The sequence below is a fragment of the Aricia agestis genome, chromosome 13 (genome assembly GCF_905147365.1).
Source record: "Aricia agestis chromosome 13, ilAriAges1.1, whole genome shotgun sequence".
NCBI classification, from domain to species: domain Eukaryota; kingdom Metazoa; phylum Arthropoda; class Insecta; order Lepidoptera; family Lycaenidae; genus Aricia; species Aricia agestis.
The window spans coordinates 2,614,735-2,639,886 of NC_056418.1; the positions used below are offsets into that span (position 1 = coordinate 2,614,735).

The 25,152-nt window shown below is 38.9% G+C and overlaps 1 protein-coding gene and 1 long non-coding RNA gene across 2 annotated transcripts in view; one reads left to right on the forward strand and one right to left on the reverse strand.

The window, feature by feature from the left end:
* Positions 1–946: 946 nt before the first annotated feature.
* Positions 947–25,152, reverse strand: part of LOC121732901 (von Willebrand factor A domain-containing protein 8) — a 33,112-nt gene continuing 8,906 nt past the window's right edge. Inside the window, exons 6-21 of the mRNA XM_042122924.1 lie at positions 19,767–19,925; positions 16,118–16,457; positions 14,791–15,037; positions 13,995–14,135; positions 13,352–13,487; positions 12,153–13,047; positions 8,833–9,038; positions 8,180–8,367; positions 6,837–6,996; positions 6,110–6,265; positions 5,635–5,743; positions 3,674–3,794; positions 3,370–3,550; positions 2,661–2,806; positions 1,204–1,305; positions 947–1,062 (exon numbers count right to left, since the gene is read on the reverse strand). Coding sequence (XP_041978858.1) covers positions 954–1,062; positions 1,204–1,305; positions 2,661–2,806; positions 3,370–3,550; positions 3,674–3,794; positions 5,635–5,743; positions 6,110–6,265; positions 6,837–6,996; positions 8,180–8,367; positions 8,833–9,038; positions 12,153–13,047; positions 13,352–13,487; positions 13,995–14,135; positions 14,791–15,037; positions 16,118–16,457; positions 19,767–19,925 — 3,396 coding nt within the window. The 3' untranslated portion in view covers positions 947–953. The remainder of the gene's footprint in view (positions 1,063–1,203; positions 1,306–2,660; positions 2,807–3,369; positions 3,551–3,673; positions 3,795–5,634; positions 5,744–6,109; positions 6,266–6,836; positions 6,997–8,179; positions 8,368–8,832; positions 9,039–12,152; positions 13,048–13,351; positions 13,488–13,994; positions 14,136–14,790; positions 15,038–16,117; positions 16,458–19,766; positions 19,926–25,152) is intronic.
* LOC121732905 lies at positions 9,476–10,555 on the forward strand. The gene is made up of 3 exons (XR_006036455.1): positions 9,476–9,712; positions 10,117–10,229; positions 10,362–10,555. It is a non-coding gene; the product is annotated as an uncharacterized LOC121732905 (long non-coding RNA).

The following is a 25,152-nucleotide window of genomic DNA, read 5'->3' on the forward strand; positions in this document are numbered from 1 at the left end:
ATATTTTGTGCCTAGAAAAGTATAAAACATTTTTTAAACCATCAGAGATTGCAAATGGCACAGTCTATGTTATTTGTTCAGGTTATGTAGTCAATGTTAGTCGTGATCAGTGACAAGATATTATATCCGACAAAACATGAGTGCTACTTTACATTTAATATGTACCCATCTAATTGTAACTATACAACGTGTAACAAAACTAAGTGATAACTGGAGATCGCCCAATAGTCGAAACTCGATCTTAGTTTCGACGTCATTAGGACTACTACTTTTAATTTGTAAAAAAATATTTACTTTATCATATTTTTTTTCAACTCTCGTCTCTGGGACTCAGCTGATCTCAGACTGGCCGTGTAAGCCTTGTCTAATAGTATCTAAGATTCAATAAAAAAAACTATAATCCCTATTCAATTTGTCAATTTGTTGTCAACAGAACCATAAAAAAAAAGAGTATAATTCGTATGTATACGTTTGTCACTCAAAAATCTGTCATCTTCTTGAGTGTGCGATTTGTAGTGTGTGTAATGTTTTATTTGTAAAAACAATGTGTGATAAATGCATAATTTCAAAATAATATTAGCTCTCCTTCACCATATAAAGTATAACTATGCAAAATTTCATGTACCTACGTTTCCGCATTTTCACTTGCGAAAGGATACAAAGTTTTTCACTTGCGTATATAGATACTTATATATAAAGAGCAATTTTTTGTTTGTGATTTGTATGGGTAAGCGCCCCAGCGCCATGAATTTTTACATACAAGTAAAAAAGTTGCTTTTTCAGCGCTGCTACTTTCACAGTGAACTCTAATATAAGCGACAAATAAACACCCTAAAGTATTAATTTTGTTACACCCTGTAATTTTTATTTTTGCAAATGAACGTTCCTTATTATTCTTGTTTTGTTTTTTAAATAATTTTGTCTTTGCGTTTTTTTTTTTTATAAACTTTCTTCTAATCTGTCTGCAACAGCGACGCAGCGAAGATCTGCTGCAAGATGTGCGGTAGCTGCGACACGTCGGAGCACACGTGACCGTGGCCAGCCGGCAGACGACGCAGCAACCTAAACAGTACATGACTGTGAGTGCACGTATTCCACATTACATACCAATAGGCCATACGCCGAACGCGCCATGAGGAACTTCGTTCCAAAAGTGATAGTTCAAAAGGCAAAAAAACTAGGCTTTTTATAGCTAGTACTTACATATTGGCTTCGTCTCCCAAACTCCCTATGAACAGAGCATGCGCCTGTACTCGCGGCTCAGACACGAGGATGGTTCCTAGCCGCTCTGGCGGGATGCCGTATCTGAAATATTGATTTCAATTTGTTTACACGATATTATCATTATTATTATGTACTAGATGTCCCGCGCGGCTTCGCCCGCGTAAATTAGGAATTTTACAGAAACCGTACATTTTCCCATAAAAAATATTTCCCCCGTTTTTCCCACATTTTCCTGAGTTTCTTCGGTCGTGATAAAATAATATAGCCTATAGTCTTACTCGATAAATGATCTATCTAACACTGAGATAAGTTTTTAAATCGGACCTGTAGTTCCTGAGATTGACGCGTTTAAGCAAACATACTCTTCAGGTTTATAATATTAGGTAGGTATAGATTTTTTTAAATTATCGCTTGACAAACTCGAGTCTCGATCTAAAAGACTATGAAATGGTATAATATGGTAGTGATGATGATGATGAATGTAATATATGCTTTCTGTTCTTAAAACAACGCCGAAACTCCCAAACTTGTATCTATAAAGAATCAGGAGTTCTCTCAGCGCCTTCCGAACCACGGTATACCAGGTATATCTCGGTGCAAAATCTTACTTGTTGGTAGCATATGCTTAGAATACTTCTCACGAAACCAAAGTCACCACATGTTTCCCTATAAGTTTTGAGGAGTTCCCTCGATTACTTATGGATCCTTCATCAGATCACCACTTTTATGAATATAATACCAAATTGGGACGATACCCCATATACCAAAAGAAAAATTTTGAAAATCGGTTAATAAACGGCGGAGTAATCGTTGAATATAAGAAAACGAACATAACACCTCCCCCATTTTCAAAGTCGGTTAAAATTGTACCCTCAGTGTTATTCTGATGTATAAGCTATATTATTGTAAAGTTTCATTAAAATCCGTTCAGTAGTTTTTGCGTGAAAGAGTAACAAACATCCATACATCCACACATCCATACATCCAAACAAACTTTCGCCTTTATAATATTAGTAGGATAGTTCGGTTTGAAGTTTAATAACTTAATTTTGACATTAAAAAGGTGATATTTTAAATGCTCACCTTTTTAATTCGCTTACGCATATTTTCGGCTTTCCAAGATGCTGTTACACAGCAATATTTTAATGGTAGATAAATAATATGAAATAGTAACATTAATGTTCGTTTTGATTTTAGCACCCTATTATAAATAATACTAAGACCTAAAAGATCTTTGACAGGTAGGTGTATCACGTAAAAGTGCTCCACATAGCAGTTATATTTAACGTTATAAAACATTGTGTAACACGATAACATTTTATAAAAAGTCAAGAAATAAACGTGTGTTTTGTTATAATTTGTTTAAAAAAAGTTAGACAAAAATTTTACAAGATGGTATACGCCGTGATACGCCATATTAATATGCTTATAGCTACCTCCTGAGATTGGCGTCAGATAGCAGCAGCACAATCGCGTCGTCGGCATCTTCGGCCGCGAGCTGCGTGACGGCGTGCTGCGCCGCCGCCAGCGTGTTGTCGCCCGACCAGCAGAACTGAGCGTGCGCGTGCATCGTGCGGATTATCTGGAAATAAATTGCAATATATGTAAACATTTACGTAATTAAATCTTATTAAACGCCGCTGCAACTATATTATATTACCAGTAATCGAAAACGCCAAGTATCTGAATAGTTACTGAACCGTATTAAAATATGCATAATATATACACGCATACGAGCGAGAATTTTACGTCCGTGTTGCGTATTTAGTGCACTTGCGTACATATTGAGTGTAGCGTACGTATTGCGTGCACGCTGCGTACGTATTGACTATTGAGTGTATCTTGCTTACATACTGTGTGCATGTTACGTCCGGTTTTCGTACTGAGTGAATGTTGCATACATTGCGTGCATGTTCTGTGCATTTTGCGTACACCTTACGTACATGTTACGTACATTGCGTGCATCTTGCGTACATCTTACGTACATGTTTAGCGTCCATCTTACATACATATTGCGTACATTGCGCACATATTTCTTGCATCTTACGTACAAATTACGTACACGTTATGTAGTACATTGCGATTTGCCTACGTATTACGCATATCTTGGTACATTTCACGTTCATATTACGAGCTGGCACGTACCTGTAGCCTCTGTTTCTCGTTCTCCGGTGGTCTGTCCACCCTCACAAGTTCTAAAGCGTGCTCCTCACCCGAGTGACCGATTATATCGTAGCGGATCCTCGCTTCGTACCCGCGAAGCGCTTCCATTAGAAGAACTACGGCCTCCATAGAACGTTCGAGACGACCGTCGTACGAGTTGAACCTGAAGTATAGAAATAGTGTCAATAATATTACGTCGTTGGTTTTTTCTGACGGCTTTAATTAATATAGTCTAAGACCTAACTTGTAATATTATATTGTTTAAAAAGAACGTTTGTTTAATTACCTGTACATACTCCCCGACACGTCTACGACCACTCTCAGTCGTTTGGGCTTGTCTGGTGGTGAGCCCGGCGGGGGTTCCTCCTCCACGCGCCGCCTGTAGATGGCGCGCTCGCCCGTTATACCTGAAATATAATTGTATAGTTGTATATAATGTAATTGTGTAATATATTATTTTTTCAATCTCTTATACACCGTCAATCAAAGACAATCCGATCAAAAGGTTGACTGGAATAGATTGCTTGCAGTGTTGCCAACTATGGGGATTTCCCACTAAATTTAGTGGGAAAAATAAATTTAGTGGGTTTTTTAGGGGGTAAAATATTTTGGGGATATTTTTGGGGATAAATTTTTTTAAGAATGGAATATTTTTTTAATAACAACCTTAAAGTGTCTCGGAACTTTGCCGCGAACGACCGTGACGGACGAAAATTCAAACGAAATGCTGCTTTATGACATAGGCTATACATAGGTTTCATTTTACTCAATCACTAGCTATTACGTCGCCACGCCGCCGGCGGGTCGCCACGCAAAATATGTCAGTAGAAAATGATACCTATATTCTATGTCATAAAGTAGCATTTTATTTGAATTTTTACCGGTCGCGGTCGCTCGCGGCATAGATCCGAAAGCCACCTTTAAAGCTGCGCGTGCACTGGATCGGAATCGGAGCGTACGGAGCGTACGGATTTGTTGCTTCGTATTGATTTGTATGGTACTGCGTACACTGGATCGGCATTTCTGCGCCTGAGACCGGAATTTATGCCGATGACGTCATCCGCAGCCGCGTCTATGGGTCAATTTATATATTTAGTGCAGAGTCAAAGCGCATCGAAACAAGGTATCGAAACTGAACATAGCAAATCCAACCTTAACTCCAAAGCGTTAATTAAACATTTCATATTATATACATTAATAACTAAATTGCCGATGCGGAATCCGAATGCAGTGGACGCACACCATCGGCTTTTCGTAAATAATCGGAGCGTACGGAGCGTACGCTCCGATTCCGATGCAGTGGCCGCGCAGCTTTAGATGGAACTGCCACACAAAGCACATGTGTCGCTATAGTTTTTTGAGTCGTACCAGCTGACAGCTGTAGGCTGACAGAAGATGTATTTGTTGTCGTTGTATACATGTAATGAAAAAAAAGATTGAAGTATGTATTTAAAATATGCAGGGTAGATGGAGGAGAACTATCTTATATTCAGAGGGATATTTCAAAAAGTGTCCAGCTGTACGCAGTAAATAACAGTTGAAAAATCCTCCAAGAGTGGCGCTAGCTGCAGCAAAGGGTATGGAATGAATGTAGCCGTTGGTGACAAAATATAAATATATATTATTTAAATAGTATTTAAATTTATTTAAATAATATATTTTGAATAATATAACCTAACATGGCTGAAATAAAAGCTGCTAAATGATTTAAAATTTACCCTGTTGCTACTGTAGCGCCACCCTAATTTAACGCATTTCAGCGGACACTTTTTACATACAGAGATAGTTCTCCTCCATCTACACTCCATAATTTAAAAACTACTGGCCTGTTTGTTTGTTTGGCCTGTTGAAGGTGTATTTCAGCGTTTTGAGCGCTTAGTAGAACATACCCCAAGAAAATTTAAATATTTTGATTTTTTGGGGAGTTTTGGTTGAAATTTAGTGGGTTTTGAAGTTGCTTTAGGGGGAAAACGTTTTGAATAGTTGGCAACACTGCATTGCTTGTTAGCAATAAGTTCGTCTTTTTTTGCATCATTTAGAATATGTTTTCTTATGTAAAATTGTTTCATTTTGTATTTTTTTAAATTGAAGACGAAAGCGCATAGTGTGGACACACGACAGCTTGCAACTTCAAGTTAACCTGCACAGTCTATTGTTTGTTAGATAAGTATTCCATATATATAATTATTTACGTGTTTAATGCGTAAGGGAATAATACATAAGACACTGAGGCAAATTAACGAATACCTTCAACGATCTTAGCGTCATCCAGTTCCCCGCTGGTCTGGTGTCGGCCCCACTGCCGCTCCTTCTTCTTAGCCTGCAACTCCGCCAGCACGCCGCGTAGCGCTCCGATCTGATAAAATAAAATACCCACAGATCTTATCTACACTCTTCTACACTAATATAACTAAGAGGTAAGGTTTGTTTTGTTTTTGTCTGAAAGTTCTGGTCCGATTGCAAAAATTTTAACACCGATAAAAGCTGGTATGTTCCTGAGTGACATGACATAGACTATTTTCCTGAAATTATGTCGTTTTCAGGATTTTAGCGTAAATAATAATTTAGATTTAATCAGAAGCATTACTGTAAGCATTATTGTATTAATATGTATTGTGTCAGAAGAAAATAGGAGTAGGTAGTATTCCAATTTCCCTCACCATATAAAGCGATTGTATTCTATTCCGAGATCCATATAAAATTAATATGTTTGTTTGTATACCTGCGGCTGCACCGCCTTCAGGAACTGCCCGTACAGCTTGGCGTCGTACTCGCTCATGTTGATCTCACGCAGTCGCTCCTCAAACGCCTTCCTGTTCATCTCCCGCGCCGCCTTCTTCACGTGCTCCGGTATGTCGTCCTTCTCCGCGTCTGATAGCTGGAAATTGTGTATAAGTTGTTTAAATAAAAAAGATGGTGAAAAAAAATACTTATTCACACCTACTCTGTTAACAGTAATTGTTGGTTCAATGATCATACATAAGAATATAACCCAACCTAATCGGTCATTTAACAAGTTCTTTGATGACACTCTGTCCCTGTGTCACTCTCATTAACGAATAAAGATACTAAGGGCCTGTTTCACCACTTCCTGATAAGTTCCGGATAGGCTATCCACAACTTGACTTGACAGATAGAGTATGGAGTATCTGTCAGATAAGTTGTGGATAGCCTATCCGGCCCTTTATCAAGAGGTGGTGAACAGGCCCTAAATATTTTTTTTGTATAAGGATACTAAATATTTTAATTGATATACTAATTACCTACCTAATTACTATATAAAAATTCGTTCACAAAAAATTGTTATAGCGTTTCTACGAAAACGAGATGACAATACATTGGTGGGCAAGTGCAAGATAATAGTAGCCGCAAGTCAATCAGGTAAAAAAGAAAAATAGCAATAGAACTTCTCGGCGACCAAGCTACATAAAAAGTTAGGGACCACATACCTGGTGCACATCGTGTCCCTTATCCAGCCTGTAGGGCCCGCCCTTGCCGCCCAAGCCCGCGGTGTCCCGCCCGCCCGTGCCGCCCGCCCACGTGTTGCCGCCCACGTGGGGCTCGTTCTTTGGGTCCTCTTTGCCGTGCTTGGGGGATGATACGTCTTTACTGTGATAGAAAATATAGGGCAATTAATAATAAATTGGTTGGTTATTATTATTACTATTTTTTATGTGCAAGTATGGACCAGCTCAAATGAGATGCAGACTAAATAACCAAAAAGAGAAAGGGACTTTGTAGCGCTCCGGTAGGACTACCCTGGGTTATTTAGGCCCGATTCGACCAAACTTGAAGTCACACGAGTATAACTATCATGAGAATAATTTTACTCCTTTAATTTACTCTAGGGTATTATCGTTTGCATTTTACCAAGTTACTCAAAGAGTATGAAATAAAATGTCAACTATAGTTCACAATGACACCGACCGTGACAGTTGAACCCTGTTGTGCAACTATTCTCAGTTTAATATTTACTCCACCAAAATAGCCCGTGTAAGTATTTACTCCCGTGTAATTACCTCATTCTTGGATTAGAAGTTAGAAAAACGCAAAACCAGCTTACTCTTAGATTAGGAGACAGTTATACTCGAGTAAAATTTTACTCCAGTTTGGTCGAATCCGCCCTTAAAATACGTGGAATTACACCTTACATACGTTTATTAATTAGTATTACAATATTTGTAAAGAAAACTTGTGAGTTAACAAGGTTTGCAAAAGAGAGGCGAATGGCGCCCGCCGGCCGGCGGAAGAGAGCTGGACACCTGTCAAACCCTGTCATGTGTCACCGTTCGCTCCTGTCAGCTGTCAGCTGTCAATGGATCCGGACGCAGGTTGTCGCAGCCAGCGTATAGATGGCGCTGGCTGTCCGTTTTATTGAAATCCTAACAGACTTAAAAGAAAGCAAAAAATACAGTTGTAAAACAGATTATCCAGTAACAGTATAGATGGATAATACTAACCCGCTACTTCTCTCAGGCTTCAGTCTCGAAATCAGCGGACAGCGGGGCGGGAGCGGTGGTGGCGCGGGAGCGGCACGTTTCAATGTATAGATTTATATGGAACTGGCGTCGAAAGCAGCGGCGCGACGCGCACCAAGTTATACTCCCTCCCGCGTCACCGCTCCCGCCCCGCTGCCCGCAGATTTCGAGACTGAGGCCTCAAGGCCTCTGTCTGTCAAATCTGTATTTGGTCGTGACGTGTCGCGTCGCTACACTGCAGCGTAGTGTCGCCTAATGCGGTCTAATCTTAAATATTCGTCCATGACTAAAGCAGTAAAGTTGACAATACTAACCCGCTAGTCCTTTCAATGGTCATCTGTATCCGTTTTAACGCCTCCTTAGACCGTCCCTCTAGCACGCCCTCTGTGGGCAGACCCGTGGTGTGTAACACTTCGAGTAATGTGTCCGCCGTGTCCTTACTGTAGCGGTCGAAATCGAACACGTTACCGATGGCCGTGGCTAGATCTTCTTCTGGATATCTCTAGAGTGGAAGAAAACGAATGTTCTTTAGACCACACAACTGAAGTAAAATTTCTTGAGCTCCATCTATATAAATACACCGCGCGCGTACCTCTCCGTTCGCCTCATCCGATCACACTTTGCGTAACGCTCACGTCACGCATTTGCCAGCTTACTCCCAAGTCAAGTGTGCGTAAACAAGTTTTACTTAAAAAAATGATTTCGTTTTTTTGTCATCACTGTGTCGTACTCGTAATTAAAGCTGTCAATACTTCTCATTTTACTTGCACATGAGTTATGTTTTCGTACGCGAGTGAAAGCAAAAGGCGATGTAAGATTTTGCAAATGTCCTTTATTCAAAAACTAGCAATTGCTAAATGCTCAGTGTTGTTGTCTAAACTTTTAATAGAACTGTAGACTTAATTTATGTTTATTTAATAAGTACTTTCACCCACGTAACATAGAATAATAGTGTAAATTAACTAACCTGTAAATGCTTAACAATATTCACCAACTCCCTCGTAGAGTAGGGATACGTAAGCTGTCCCTGGTCTGCCATATCTCTTAACATCGCGAATGCCTGGACAAGCTTCCTCATGACGTCATATGGTACGTCGGGCCCGTATGACCGTAGCAGGGTTAGCTCCGAGTCGATCGACGGGTTGTCTACCGCGTGGCAGGAGAATAGATCACCTGAGAGATTAAGGGGTTAATATATTACGACACAGGTAAGAGGAAGGGTGATTTTTACTGTGTTTTTGATGAATGAGGTGTCAATAGATTTCAAAACTACTTTATCTGAATATTTTGCAAAAGCTGTCCAGATTATTCATATAAAAATAACCTCCTATAAGTTTATAAATCAAAAACTGTATCTGAATACTAGCTGTCCCGGTGAACTTCGTGTCACTTTAAAGTCCAGGGAAGACTTCTACGAATATTTTAAGACTAAAATTAGCCCAATCCGTTCAGCCACTTTTGAGTTTTAGCGTTACTAACACAATTGAAAATCCATTTATATATATATATATATATATATATATATATATATATATATATATATATATATATATATATATATATATAGATAATATAAAATTGTAAACTATCTGGTGCCCGCGACTTTTCACCTAAAAATACAGTCCTACTTAAAATCACGCGATCTTTCTAACGAACGTGGTTGCATAACGATATGACGTCAAACTGGCGGGGGTGCGGGGTAGTATCTTCGTCTCTTTCGCGCTTTTGCACGTGTTGGTTTGAACAACACTGTCGTATTCAGTCTTACTCGCGGAGTTGTGATGAAAGGACGTCGTTCGTTTGTGATATACAGTTTTAACCTTGAAAAACGCAGTGTTCATTAAAAGGTAAGTTCTGTTTGAATATTACTGTTTTGTGAAATAGAGTAGTAATTTCAAGTTAATACCTTATTTACAATAAATTGTTGCATCTGGTTTGTAACAGGTGTTTCTAGTTTAAAGAACTAATTTGAGATACTTCCATGTTCACAAAAGTTTTTTTTTGTTTAGTGCAATTTTGTCTCGATGAAAAAGTATTTATCGTAAATAATATTATGTAAATTTAAAATAACGTGGATTTGTAGGGTTTGTTTTGGTTATGACTCTTTATTGTTTAGAAAAACTTAAAAAATAATAGTATTAAAACAAAAAAGTTTTATATTCAACATAATTTGTCGTGTATTTGTTTGAATTAATTATGAAAAGAACTCTTTTCCTCTTTTCTATAACTACCTAATTTTTTTATTTTACAGAATGATTTCGCAAAGAGTTACCTTAATCAGAAACGCTGTTAAAGATAATCCAAGAGAGGGAGAATCCGCATTAGTTTCTTATGATGAGACCGTGAATATTATGTCTACTCAAGGTATTACTTGTAAAGTGTAAATATATCTATATTATAAGTATCTATAAGTATTTCGTTTATAGATTATCAACACTATATTTGCTTGTTATAAATAGTGGTTTAATTTGCATCTATTTTCATTATTATTTGTAGCGACTAATCAAGAATGGTGCCCGATGATAGTCCTGAAGAACCAATAGCTTCATCTTCTACTTTCAATGACACATCTAACAACACAACAGGTAAAATTGTAGGCAATGTCTCCAAAAAGTTTTAATTATGTAGGTTAATTGTGTAGGCTTATGAAATTCATAATTTATGTTTTTTGTTAATTACTGATTATTCTTCCAGAAGCCAATAAATTAGAGGAGATTGACTCTGATTCGTCATTATTGTCCTCGGTCCATCAAGTCGAAAATTATGGTAAAGTTCTTGAAAGTACACAAAATCTGATAATTCTAGAAACAATGAACACTAAACAGTTAAATGCTTAAATATATATTTCTTCCAGAACCATGTTTTCCCGGAGTTAACTCGGATGATAGTCCGAGTAGATAGATTATAGATAGATAGAAAAAAAGAGAAAGACTTCCTCTAATCCTAGTCGAATTAAACTAAGACTAAATTTAACAAAGGTTAAAACTAAGAATTAAGAATAAAGTTATATAGTAATAAGTAAACCATAAAAATACTGATACTACTAAGAGCCAAAGACCCCAACGGTCTTTAGTGTGCTCAAAAGTGTAGCTAGTGATTTAAATTTGTTTATTTAAATACTAAGAATGATGTACACTAATAAAACACACTTTTCTTGCACTTTTTCCACTATATTAAGATATTATTATAACTTTTAACAAATAACACGACCGGTTTCGAAATTATTCATCATCAGGTGATGAATAATTTCGAAACTGGTCGTGTTATTTGTTAAAAGTTATAATAATATCTTAATATAGTGGAAAAAGTGCAAGAAAAGTGTGTTTTATTAGTGTACAACATGAATTTCCACCAAGAACCGACAGTACAATCAATTACATACTAAGAATGATGTTTAAACTATTTTTATGTGATTTTTTTTTAAATAAATAAACGTTTAATAGTGAAATGTTTGTTTTCATTTTGTATTATTTTGAAAATTTATTCCTAATATTTGTGGAACATGGTAGTATTATGAATGCTCCTTAAACATAACTGAATGAATTAACAAATCATGAAAAAATAGGATGGCATAGCAAACTAAGCATGATGTTTAAATAATGTCTCAAAAAATAATCGAAAAGCCGATCGTAGACCCTCAAAATTACATTTTTATGAAAATAAAATTTTGTACTTACTACTTTGGTTTAGAAGTATTTTTTGTGAAAAAAGGTATTATTATGGTCCTGCCTGCAGATTTTAATTTTTTTCTCAGAAATAGCAAAATTAACAAACTTGTGCAGTGAACAAAAACATTATCAATAAAGTAAGTTTACAAAATATAAAAGAGAGGTTAACCAATTATCAACGGAAATGGAAATATATTGATTTGAAAACTTCAAATCGCTCTCCTGAAAAATAGGCTTTTTTGAGTTAATACCCTGTTCATCCGGACCAGCGACATAATAAAGATGAATTATTTTTCCTATTTTTACATTTTCCACTGATACTTCGCTCCCAATGAACGCAGCGATGTTGTATAGCCTAAACTCTAAAGCAGATCAAAAGGAATATCCAACACAAAAAGATTTTTTAAATTCGAAGCAGTAGTTCTTGAATCCTATATAAATATTAGCAGAGTAAGAAATAAATATTACTTAAATTTAGTTTGTTATTATTTTTAGCAATATTCCGCGAAATATTATTAGTTTTCGCGGAATATTGCTAAAAATAATAACAAACTAAATTTAAACTATGGATTTCCGCAAAGTAACGCCTGATTCCATTAACTATTTAGATATTACTTACCCAAAGATGCGAAAAAGTCGTTGCCCAGAAACGGGAACCCTGGTCTGTTTGCCAACACAATCATTCTAAAGTCATCGTGCACAGGAATGAAACTGGAGATGTCTCCAGCAGAACTATCCAGCATGTGTTTGGGCACAATTCTTCTGCCATCACTCAGTATCATCTCCCCATCTTCTACCAGCGTCTTGAGGATACAAGTCACATGAGTTGGCGCCTTATCCGCTTCATCTACCACCAAAACATGACCGTTTTTGACAGCCTTAACCAGAGGGGAATCTTCGTATATAACTACACCATCTTGTACCGTCGGTTGTACCGTCAAAGACTGGACAGTTGTGTCCCTATGCAGTTGGATATACTCTCTGGGACGGTTCAGAAGTTGAAGCAACCTGTCTGCTATCTTATTCTTGCCCACTCCTTGGTTACCGACTAGCAGGAGATGGTTTCCGAGCAAAAAGTCTTGGAGTAACCACTCTAGAAGTTCTATATGCTGTGGTACGTCATAGAAGAGTATATCTGGGACCTTAGTTAGGGCATCCGTTTTGAACACTTCTATAGAAGTTTTGCCGATAGTGAGCGTTCCGTTTTGAACTGAACAAGGCAGTATCTTCTCGGGTCGGTTGTGACCAAATCTGAATGGTGGTTCTATGTCCATTTTTTGGCAGGCCCCATCTAAAGCTCTTCTGGCGAGATTCGGAAGGAATTTAGCTAGGAAAGTCCTCTGTATGGTCACATACGCGGTATCCGTGGGATATTTGGCCATTCTACTGGCTATTCTTAGCAGCTGTCGTGTGGATAGTGAAGAAGAGAGGTTCTTCAGTGTGCTGTCGTCAGATTTCCGCAGCTGATCCGCCAAATTGATAATGGAATGCATCGGTTTGGAAATGTTGCCGTACTGAAAAAAAAAACCGTTTATTTTTACTCGGCTACGCCAAAGTTAATAAGGATTTAGCAGTCAATGTATGTATGTAAGCATGTATATCTGTATGTTCGTATGTGCCCCCACAGCTAAACTACTGATCCGATTTTAATAAATAAGGTGTCAATAGTTTAGTAATGATGCCGAAGGTGATATTGGCTAACATTGGAATTTTTTTTTCAACATTAAGTATTGCTCTATAGTTTTTTTTTACCCTACGTACTATGTACCGGTTTTCGTTTTTTTAAATTATTATTTGTTTTCTTCAACAAATACTCACAAGGCTCTCAATAATGAATATCTCCTCGTCCTTACTCAGGTTCCTCATCTCGTGGAAGACGAAGAGGCTCAGTATTTCCGGGGACAGCCACTGTTGGCCACGCCCTGTGGTGGGAGGCTCCGCTAGAGCCACTATTCTGCAATATTAAAACACATTGTTTACATTACAACTTTTCCACAGTGCGTTTTTCGCGTAACATTTTGCCGCGCACTGTAAAACTCTGGAACGAACTGTCACCAGCAGTATTTCCGGACCAATACGACCTGCAAACCTTCAAGAAGAGAGCGTATTGCCTCTTACATGGCCCGCAACGCACCTGCAGCTCTTATAATATTGCGAGTGTACACGGGCGACGGTAGTTGCTTTCCATCAGGTGACACGTTTGCTCGTTTGCCCCCTTATTTTCTAAAAAACCAACCAACAGCGTCGCTGCTTACCCCGCGGGTAAAGACGAGGAGTATAAATAAGGGCCGGAAGACTATACATTTTCAACTTGACAAAGACGTATTTGAACCCGAACCACATTTTATCCCTATCAGTATTTTTCTCTACATTTGCATCCGTATTCACTTCCGTATCCGCATTCACATCCGCATCCGAAACTTTTAACAGAAAGCAACGTTGCGAACAATTTGTTTAGGACCTGAAAGCTGGATGTATCCTCTTCACCCCGCTCTCGTCTAACTCCTGTGGTGAGAGGCCAGAGGCGACGAGGTCGTCGTATCTGTCGTGACGGAGCATACGAGTGCCGTCGTGAAGCTGCAGCTCGCGGTCGTGGACTAGCCTAGAACAAGAGGTGATTATATTAGCAAGATTGGTACATAAGTTAAAGCCATTCGTATTCAAATAAAAGAACATTAAGAGTGCCTTCACATTAAGTCACCAGTAGTGCGGCAGCAGCGCGACTTCTATACTATCTATAGAATAGATAGATCGTATAGAAGTCGCGCTGCTGCCGCACTACTGGCGACTTAATATTGTGAAGGCACTTAAATTTGAAATTTGTATTCCCATCAAAAGCCTTACAACTGTCGATATGTGACTGCATAAATACGGCTCCAGTTACTGATATAAATACATATGGCAACGAAAATCGTAAAACACGTAAACAAAAAAACGTATGACCGACCCGAGCTTGGCAAATGGCAACCAACTGAAAGTACGAAAGTTCTACGAACTGCAAACCTAGGTGTGCATCTCATGGCAATATTTTTTAATTAATTCTTGAGTCAGTCACCCCGTAGTATTATTTATTATTCGTAACTTATAGTTCAATCAATATAATTTTTTACACATTCACATTAACTTAATAAATACAAAATTTTATTTTCCGATCCTAATAACGTGCCAACTTACACTGCAAGAGTGAAATGCTGCCTTGTATCGCCTCTAGAACTTAACAAAAATTAATACACAATTTTACCGTTTATGAGACCTACCTATGCAACACGGCCAATGTACTAGCGTGTATTCTATGTAGCCCATCTAATACCGCCATATGCCCGTGCAGCGCCGCTTCCACCAGCGCCGAGTTCCTCCACACCGTGTCTCCATTCTCCAGGGTGGTTCTCTGCTGCACAAGGTCCCGAGCCGTCATGTCCTGGTACAGGACTATCGGCTCTACGGCGTAACCTAATAGGGACGATAGTTGCGAGACGAGAAGGCTCTTGCCGCAGCCTTTTGGGCCTAGAAGAAAAATGTAAAGGGGTTAGCCATGCTTTGGCAGGTGTCGGTTTGATAGACATAAATAGTTTGATTGACGTGGGAGAGCCATGCTTCGGCACGAATGGGCCGGCTCGACCGGAGAAATACCGCGTTCTCACAGACAACCGGCGTGAACAGCGCTTGCGCTGTGTTTCGCCGAGTGAGTGAGTTTACCGGAGGCCCAATCCCCTACCCTATTCCCTTCCCTACCCTCCCCTATTTCCCTCTTAAAAAGCCGGCAACGCACTTGCAGCTCTTCTAATGCTACGAGTGTCCATGGGCGACGGAAGTTACTTTCCATCAGGTGACCCGTTTGCTCGTTTGCCCCCTTATTTCATAAAAAAAAGACAGGACGATTATGTTATGCAACAGGTTCTTGACAGCACAATATCTGCTTTGGCAGCACAGTATCTTGCGACAGCTATGGCAAATATTGTGCTGTCTAATGCCTGTTGCTGTTAAAAGATACGTAATCGCCCTGCGAATATATACTGTCTATCAGAAAACCGGAGTGAAATAGTACAAGGCTGAGACTATAGTCTGTTAGCGTCAAGAAGTTATCAGAAAAAAAGTTTTTTAGTGCGAATAACTTATAGTTTTTATCTCTGCTTACAGGTACCGCGTTTTTGTGCTTGCGTGATAAAGACAAACGCGATGCGATAATGAAAGATTTTTTGCTTGGCGCGACAGGCGATTGGACTATCAGATAAATTGATAGCGGACCTACATCGGGGTAAAGTCAAAGTACGTTTAATCATAATCTGTATACAGTGTGTAACAAAAATAAGTGATAATGCTCTAGGGTGTGTACATGTTCCTTGTAGAGAGTTCACTGTGAAAGTAGCAGCGCTGAAAGACGAATTTTTTTTTTACTTTTGTATGGGCAAGAGCCCGAGCGTCACGAGTTTCCCCATACAAAAGTGAAAAAAAAATTGGTCTTTCAGCGCTGCTACTTTCACAGTGAACTCTCTTCAAGGAACACGTACACACCCTAAAGTATTATCACTTATTTTTGTTACACCCTATATGAATTAATTTCTCTACTAGTATTCATCAACTTACCAACAATACAAAAGTCTCCTACACTGTGACTCAAAAGCAGCTCATTCAGAAGTTGAGTTTGGAAGTCGGTTCTTACGAACTTTTTCGCTGCCTTCTGTTCTCTTCTTCTTCCACAAGGAACAGTCAGTTCTGACTTCACCCCATTCACTTCTAGAACAACGTCTGCTTTATTCTCCTTTCGTTTTATATCTTTGAGCACTATATTGCATTTTTCTTCCGTATCTACGTTGAGATTAGCAAAGATATCTTTTACGTTCTTCACGTGGTCTTTGGATAGAAATGAGTTGTACGGGTAGAGGTAGTAAAGAAGCTTGTGGACAGGTATATTCGGTACTTTTTCCTGGAAAAAAGAAACAACTTACAATGAAAAAAGAATTTTGAAAATCGGATCACAAACGGCTGAGTTATCGTTGAACATACTTACTTCAAAAAAAAAGATACATACAGCCGAACGTATAACCTCCTCCTTTTTGGAAGTCGGTAAAAAACTGTTTAATAATATACACAGTAATAAATAGGCGCATCTTGGCGGGGGCACTCCCGTGCCCCCAGATACGCTTTTCATGCACTTATTCCACTTTATTAATTAATTTTATTACAATTTCAATGTTTTACACGACCGGTTTCGCCAAAATCATCAACAGGTGTGTGAAAACACTTTATTAAAATTCAAATTCAAATCATTTATTTTTGCAATTGTAGGTTACTTAAGGTATTACAAAGATGTCCTGGTACTTATCTACAATTAGCCGTTAAGGCGTGCAATAATAATAATAACTCATTTAATATTTTATCACAATTAGTCTAACAATTATTTATTTTTTTATAAATATATGCACTGGTGTTAGTAACAATAATAATAATCAATACATTAATGGCCCATTTCACTAATATCAGCTGACCCGATGAACTTTGTATCGCTTCCATCCTAATATGAAACCTTCCGTGAACTTCCACGAATATTTCAATACCAAAATTATCCGAATTTTTTAGCCAATTCATACACTTTCTCCACTTCATCAAAATCAATTGATAAAGTGGAGAAAGCGTATGAAAAGTCTATATTTATTGCTGTGAAACATGAATTTCCACAAAGTAGTTACAGTATATTTAGGGCCTGTTTTACTACTTCCTGATAAGGCTATCGACCAATTAACTTGACAGATCAAGTATGGAGAATATGTCAAAAAAGTTGTGAATAGCCTATCCGGCACTTTATCAGAAAGTGGTGAAACAGTCCCTTATTATCATATTATGTTAAATAATAGTCAAAATAACTTAAAAAATATATTTTCAATAAAAAAATTATGAGTTGGCTTTTATACCTTAAAAAAAATTTACGCATGTCACGCAGAAGGAAATAACATATGAACCGTACATTTTACAAGGTTTTTATAGGCTTCGGAGCCCCTACGCGCTTTCTAAACTGTATAATTTTAAGTCCATTAAGCCACGAGCAACATCAAGTGGGGGTCTTTAAAAATTATGTACTATCAGAGAAGTTGATATTATGTCAATCCAAGCCGACAGATCACGACTTACATTGAATTGACATAAGCCGACCAAATGACGTAGGTGCGTCAACTGCATATGAATCAATTTCTTCAATTGTACAAATTCAAATATACTGCTATTTTTGTCGTATTGAGAAATAGGGGTCTTTCGCCATAAAGCATAAGTGGTTAAACTATATTATGTCAATTTCTATACTCGTGAATCTATATTGACCGTGCCGTGTCTATAAATTATATTATATATCCAATAAATGCCACGAAATATGGCTCCTTCGTCCTTGAGGTATTAAGTACTGACGTAGATTTACGACGATTGTAGATATGGGCCATATTTTTGTGTTATTTATATGATATTAGTAACGCTTATTCGCGACAGGCTAGTATTTTAGTTTTATTTAGTTAACATCCTGTTTTATTGCTATTATTTATACAGGTTACAAAAACAGTTTATCATCTTATTAATATTAAGGCGCTTTGCAGACGATGGGGCGGGGCGGGCCGGTCAATTTCGCCGCGAACGATCGCACACAGGGAATCCTATATTACCAACGCACACGGCGGGCTAAAAGCGGTGCTCTGCGAGCACTGGCGGCGCATGTCCGCGGCTGCCCGCCGTGGATCACACAAACCAGCTTACATGCAGTAACGCAGACGGCGTGTGCTTTGTGCACGCGACGCGGGCAGCCGCAGACATCGACGGGCGTACGCGGCGAAATTAACCGGCCCGCCCCGTCCCGCCGTCTGCAAAGCGCCTAAAAATAATAACTTAGCTTCTCTGACAAATATATTATAGTAAGTTATATAGCACAATGAGTTTTGCAATCTCAAGTCCTGCTTTTAATACTTCGATCACAGTTTCCAGGAATTGCTATTGTATTCTATTGTTGTCGCGATCACCGGTGCTCTTATGGGGCTTGAAGAATTAATATTGATACACAATAACTTGACACACAAAATTTCTATGCCACATTCACGCTTTTCTCCAGATAAGGCAGAATTTTTTTTAAAACACACTTTGAACTGCGTCAAGTCTCATGGTTGAAACCATAGTTCAATAGTTGTGCAACTATATTCTATAACTAAGTTAATACGGCCTTCCCCACGCAATATCACCATCAGATAGTCAAAGGTCGGCAAAGTTTTGCGCGAAATTGCAAGTTTATCAATTATCATTTGAACTAATTTCTAATTTCGACTTGGCCATTAAGTTTGCGAATATTTGGGTTAAGAATAGGAGCTTATTTTAAAGAACAACATTATGTATCTATTTGTTTTAACTGTTAATATAGAAGCGCTGAAAGAGTTACTTTTAACTTCTATTTTTCTATGAGAAATGCGCTAATATCATGAATTTTTCCATATTTTTTTTAAACTGCTACTTTTACAGTGAATTAACTCTAAACTATAAAGGGCACACACACATTCCATACTTCGTTTTATTACCCAATGTATAGCCGTGAGTTTGTAAATAAATTACGAACTTCTAATTGAACAGTCGACTCCTGAGATGAGGAGGGAAATAACGCTCGATCTACGATCAGGCCCCCAAGTAAATAAGCATTACTAGTTTCGATAGCGAAGTCAAATATCAAAAATTTATGAAGTTAGACATAACGCATCGCTGGCATGGGGAATGCATGTTGACCTACGAATAATAAAAACTAAGGAAATGCAACTTTTGAATTTGGTTCCTTATCGCACACTAAAATATGACAATAGCTAAAACTAAGGTTCACTCGGCGTGACTGGGCGGTAGCGGTAATTGACTCCCTGTCAAAAACTTGTCACTTTGTATATAAGCCGCGATTGACAATAAGTTGTCAGATGTTGTCAATCGCGGCTTTATATAGAAAATGACAAGTTTTTGAAAGGGAGTCATATGACCGCTACCGCCCAGTTATGCCGAGTGAACCTTAGTGTTTCGAAATCACTCATGAAATAAAGACGTTGACAATAATTGTCACTTCCATAATTACACAAAATTCTTGCATGTATTCAGGTCTCTTTGTGCATAAAGTATGCATGTATTCGGGTCTCCGGTCTTCCTTAGTTTTTATTATTCGTAGATGTTGACTAGGGACCCTGATCGTATTATTTCACTCCTACTACAACATTATCTTTCTCTAAACACTCACCAAGATAGCAGCTGCGGCGTGCAAGTTGTCAATAGGGAAGTCTGGCAAGCTGATCTGCTGCAGCTCGGTGCTGGTGAGGGCATATGCAGCAGAGAGGACCCGCTCCAGTTTGTTGCTGTCCACACGGGGCAGTTCTGAGGTGAGGGTCGCAAGGTGCTCCTGGTGGAAGATCAATCACTCATTCAGTTATTTGCTTTAAAAGTGGTACATTAGATGTTAAACATAAGTTCATTACTCAGGACTTACACTCTTAATAATTATAAAGATAGCATGCAAATAATTAAAAAAAAAAGATAAATGTTAGTACACTGACGCTACGAACAGCCAAAATATGGCAAAAAAGGTAGTCTTATGCAGCGGTAATTGTAAAATTACGATACTTGACGCTACTTTGAGAGCTCTGTACCTTTCCGACCGTTCGATGCGACGTAAACTCTCTACGACGCGGCGTATACTCTCTACGACGCGGCGTATACCCTCTACGACGCGACGTAATTCGTATACCCTCTACGACGCGACGTAGACTCACTACGAAGCAACGTAGACCCACTACGACGTGGCGTAGACCCTCTACGACGAAATGTAGACCCTCTACAACGCGACGTAGAGCCGCTACGACGCGACGTAGACCCTCTACAACGCGACGTAGACCCTCTACGACGCAACGTAGATCCTCTACGGAGCTTCTTAGACTATTTACGACGCGACGTAGACCCTCTACAAGGCAACGTAGACTCTCGGCGACGCAACGTAGGCCTCAACAACGCGACGTAGAGCCTCTACGACGCAACGTAGACTCTCTGCGACGCAATGTAGACAATCTATTACGCGACATAGACCCTCTACAACGCGACGTAGAACCTCTACGACGCAACGTGACCCTCTACGACGCAACGTAGAAGCTCTACGACGCAACGTAGAACCTCTACGACGCAACGTTAACCCTCTACGGAGCTACTTAGACTATCTACAACGCGACGTAGACCCTCTACAACGCGACGTAGACCCTGTACGACGCAACGTAGACCCTCTACGACGCGACGTAGACCCTCTACGGAGCTATTTAGAATATCTACGACGCGACGTAGACCCTCTACAACGCAACGTAGACTCTCGGCGACGCTACGTAGGCATCTACAACGCAACGTAGCACCTCTACGAAGCAACGTAGACCCTCTACAACGCGACGTAAAACCTTTAAGACGCGGCGTAGAGCCTCTACGACACGATGTAGAACCTCTACGACGCGACGTAGACCCTCTACGACACAACGTAGAAGCTCTACGACGTGACGTAGACCCTCTACGACGCAAAGTAGAAGCTCTACGACGCTGCGTAGACCCTCTAAGGCGCAACATACGACTGTACGAAGCTACTAGATTACATGGCAGTCGTAGAGACCGAGAGCAGCTGAGGATTCATTGGAGGAGTTAGTTAGGAGAATAGCTTAGTTTATCCTCATAAACTAAGCTATTTTGTTCAGTCTGTATATTTGTCATTAGGATCTCCTTAACCGACCGGCTTGATAGTTGGGTATTTTTGTTTAATAAAACGATTTTTGTTGCGTAAAATAGAATACTAAACACAAAATTCAAAATTATTATTATTATTAACGAGATCTGAATGCTATCAACACATGGTCCACCAAGTTTGGGTTGTTTTTTTTTTTATGAAATAAGGGGGCAAACGAGCAAACGGGTCACCTGATGGAAAGCAACTTCCGTCGCCCATGGACACTCTCAACATCAGAAGAGCTGCAGGTGCGTTGCCGGCCTTTTACAAGGGAATAGGGGAGGGTAGGGAAGGAAATAGGGGAGGGTAGGGAAGGGAAAAGGGTAGGGTAGGGGATTGGGCCTCCGGTAAACTCACTCACTCGGCGAAACACAGCGCAAGCGCTGTTTCACGCCGGTTTTCTGTGAGAACGTGGTATTTCTCCGGTCGAGCCGGCCCATTCGTGCCGAAGCATGGCTCTCCCACGTATGTTGTCTGTGAATGCCGCTAAGTGTCAAGCGATTTTGATAGGAAGCCCGAGACTACTGAGAAAAGTCGACACTAGAACTCTCCCATCTGTAATTTTCGACGGAAACGTTATTCCTTTCAGCCCTAGTGTTAAGAATTTAACACTAGGGCTGAAAGGTTCGTATATTGATGCTAATCTCGATTGGCGTACTCAGGTGTCTCACGTTGGTAAAAGTGTCACTAATTGCCTGCGGTCTCTCTATCGCATGAAATATTTCTTGCCATCCAGTATAAAAATTTTACTAGTACAAACTCTTATACTCCCAGTACTGGATTATTGTGATACTTGCTACTTCGACCTTAATTCGGAGCACCTCAACAAACTCGACCGGCTTCTCAATAATTCCATTAGATTTATTTTTGGCCTCCGTAAGTACGACCACATCTCCCCTTTCCGTGCCAAGTTGCAGTGGCTGCCGATACGTGAACGACGATCGCTACGGGCATTGTGTACCCTCTTTTCCCTGCTCCACTCTCCCTCTGCACCTGACTATCTGGCTGCTCATTTTAAATTTAGATGTAGCAATCACGACAAAAATCTCCGGTCCACAAATAACATGCTCCTTCTTTGTCCACCCCATAAAACATCACTCGTCCATTCCTCCTTTCATATCCAAGTTATCCTCCTCTGGAACGCACTGCCAGTGGAAGTGAGATTGGCTAAGTCAAAAAAGGTATTCAAGCGCAGAGTTCGTGAATTATTTTTGATTAAGTCTCAGGCAGATTATGAACAGAATAAATTAAGTTGCTTTTAATTAATATATTATTAGTATATATATATATTATATAAAATATGATATTTATTGTGTATATAAAATATATATATATACAGGTTGTAACAAAAACAAGTGATAATACTTTAGGGTGTGTACATGTTCCTTGTAGAGAGTTCACTGTGAAAGTAGCAGCTCTGAAAGACGAACATTTTTTTTCACTTTTGTATGGGGAAACTCGTGACGCTCGGGCCCTTGCCCATACAAAAGTGAAAAAAAATGATCGTCTTTTAGAGCTGCTACTTTCACAGTGAACTCTCTACAAGGAACATGTACACACCCTTAAGTATTATCACTAGTTTTTGTTACACACTGTATATATATATATATATATATATATATATATATATATATATATATATATATATATATATATATATATATATATATATATATATATATATATATATATATATATATATATATAATTTATTTATTACTTTATTTGAACTATAGTATCCGTATAGTATGTAATAGTAATTATTATAGTATGTATTTATTAATGTTGATAAAATTATAGATGTACTTTGCTCTCGCTCTCGTCTCTACATCACCCAAAGGTTGGCTGGAAGAAAATGCCTAAAGGCATTAAGCCCGCCTCTGTACCTTGATGTGTGCAAAAAGTATAATAAAAAAATAAAAAAAATTAAACACTTTTTTACCCCAATACACGGATATTTTTAAAAGCTTTTATTTAACTTGCTCTGTATGTATGTATTAGTATGTATGTTACGGTGGAATTTTGGAACTCAATTTTAAGGTAGATATATTAATTTTATTATTGTTTGACAAAACTCTGTCGCTCCTTTATTATTCAGTCAGTTATAATTTAGAAACACAAATTCTATTAACCGAACCGTTAATTTTGTTACAGTTAACTACGGGGTAAACTTAACTATGGCTTAAACTATAGTTTGTCATGTCATCAAAGTCGGTAATGAATAGCGAATTCTAATTACGTAGAATTAATAGCAGGTGGAATTGTTTTGTCCTAATGGTTGTTACACATGAAACAAATAGGGTTGTACACTTTATAAAGTTTAACAGTGAGCTTACACTTACACCTTTCCTATAAGGTTAATCAGGGTAAGTTTGGACCATAAAGTTAATATACCTGAGCCTGAGCAAGCGTAATGTCACTATCAGTAACACTGCGTGGTAAAAAGAGACGTATGATACATGATAGCAACACTCTTTTTTGACGTCCAGTCGGCACATGCCGCACGTTGACAATTTAATCTCATAGAATTCACGTTCAACCATCCTTGTGTAATATATATACTAGCTATTTGACCGAGCTTTGCTCGGTATTCGATAAAACACGAATAAAATGACATTTTCTAAAAATGATTCCCAGCTAGATCGATTTATCGCCCCCGAAACCCCCAATATACTAAATTTCATGAAAATCGTTGGAGCCGATTCCGAGATTCCAATTATATATATATATATATATATATATATATATATATATATATATATATATATATATATATATATATATATATATATATATATATATATATATATATATATATATATATATATATATATGTGTGTGTGTATACGCACACAGATGAAAACCAATTTCGGTTTCGTTTGACAGCTAGAGATTGTTGCTCTATTCCGATAGGTATATAAACTTTATGGTTCGGACACAGGATAAGTACGGATAATTCAACTTATTACTAAATGAGTCAGTGTTATTTTGCCTGGCGCTACGGACATATATTTTTCAAACGAGCAAACGGGTCACCTGATGGAAAGCAACTTTTGTCGCCCATGGACACTCGCAGCATCAGAAGAGCTGCAGGTGCGTTGCCGGCCTTTTAAGAGGTAATAGGGTAGGAAAGGGAATAGCGTAGGGGATCAGGCCTCCGGTAAACTCACTCACTAACGAAACACACCGCAAGCGCTGTTTCTTTTTTTTTTTTTTTTTTTATGATAGAAGGGGGCAAACGAGCAAACGGGTCACCTGATGGAAAGCAACTTCCGTCGCCCATGGACACTCGCAGCATCAGAAGAGCTGCAGGTGCGTTGCCGGCCTTTTAAGAGGGAATAGGGTAATAGGGGAGGGTAGGGATGGGAAGGGAAGGGAATAGGGGTGGATAGGGAAGGGAATTGGGCCTCCGGTAAACTCACTCACTAGGCGAAACACAGCGCAAGCGCTGTTTCACGCCGGTTTTCTGTGAGAACGTGGTATTTCTCCGGTCGAGCCGGCCCATTCGTGCCGAAGCATGGCTCTCCCACGTATTATTTTGTTTTGGGACTGCAGAAGGAATAAAACTTAGCAGCTTATAAAATAGTTATTTATTTTCAGAAGACAAATTGCTGCCATAGATGGTTGATTGTTTATACTGGAAAGGTTCGAACTTCGAAACTGAATAAATATTTACTCTAGTACACACTACACGGACGCTGTGAACTGTAATAGAGCGAGATGCAATATAACGCATTGTGGATGACACAGTAAATCAATTCGCCGCTGTTTCGCAGTTCGCTGCGTCGGTGGACTAGAGGTGAGCACTCAACTCGCCTAAATGAAAAATTTAACCAAGCTTCGTCGGAAGACTCAAGACATTGTCTGATACGTT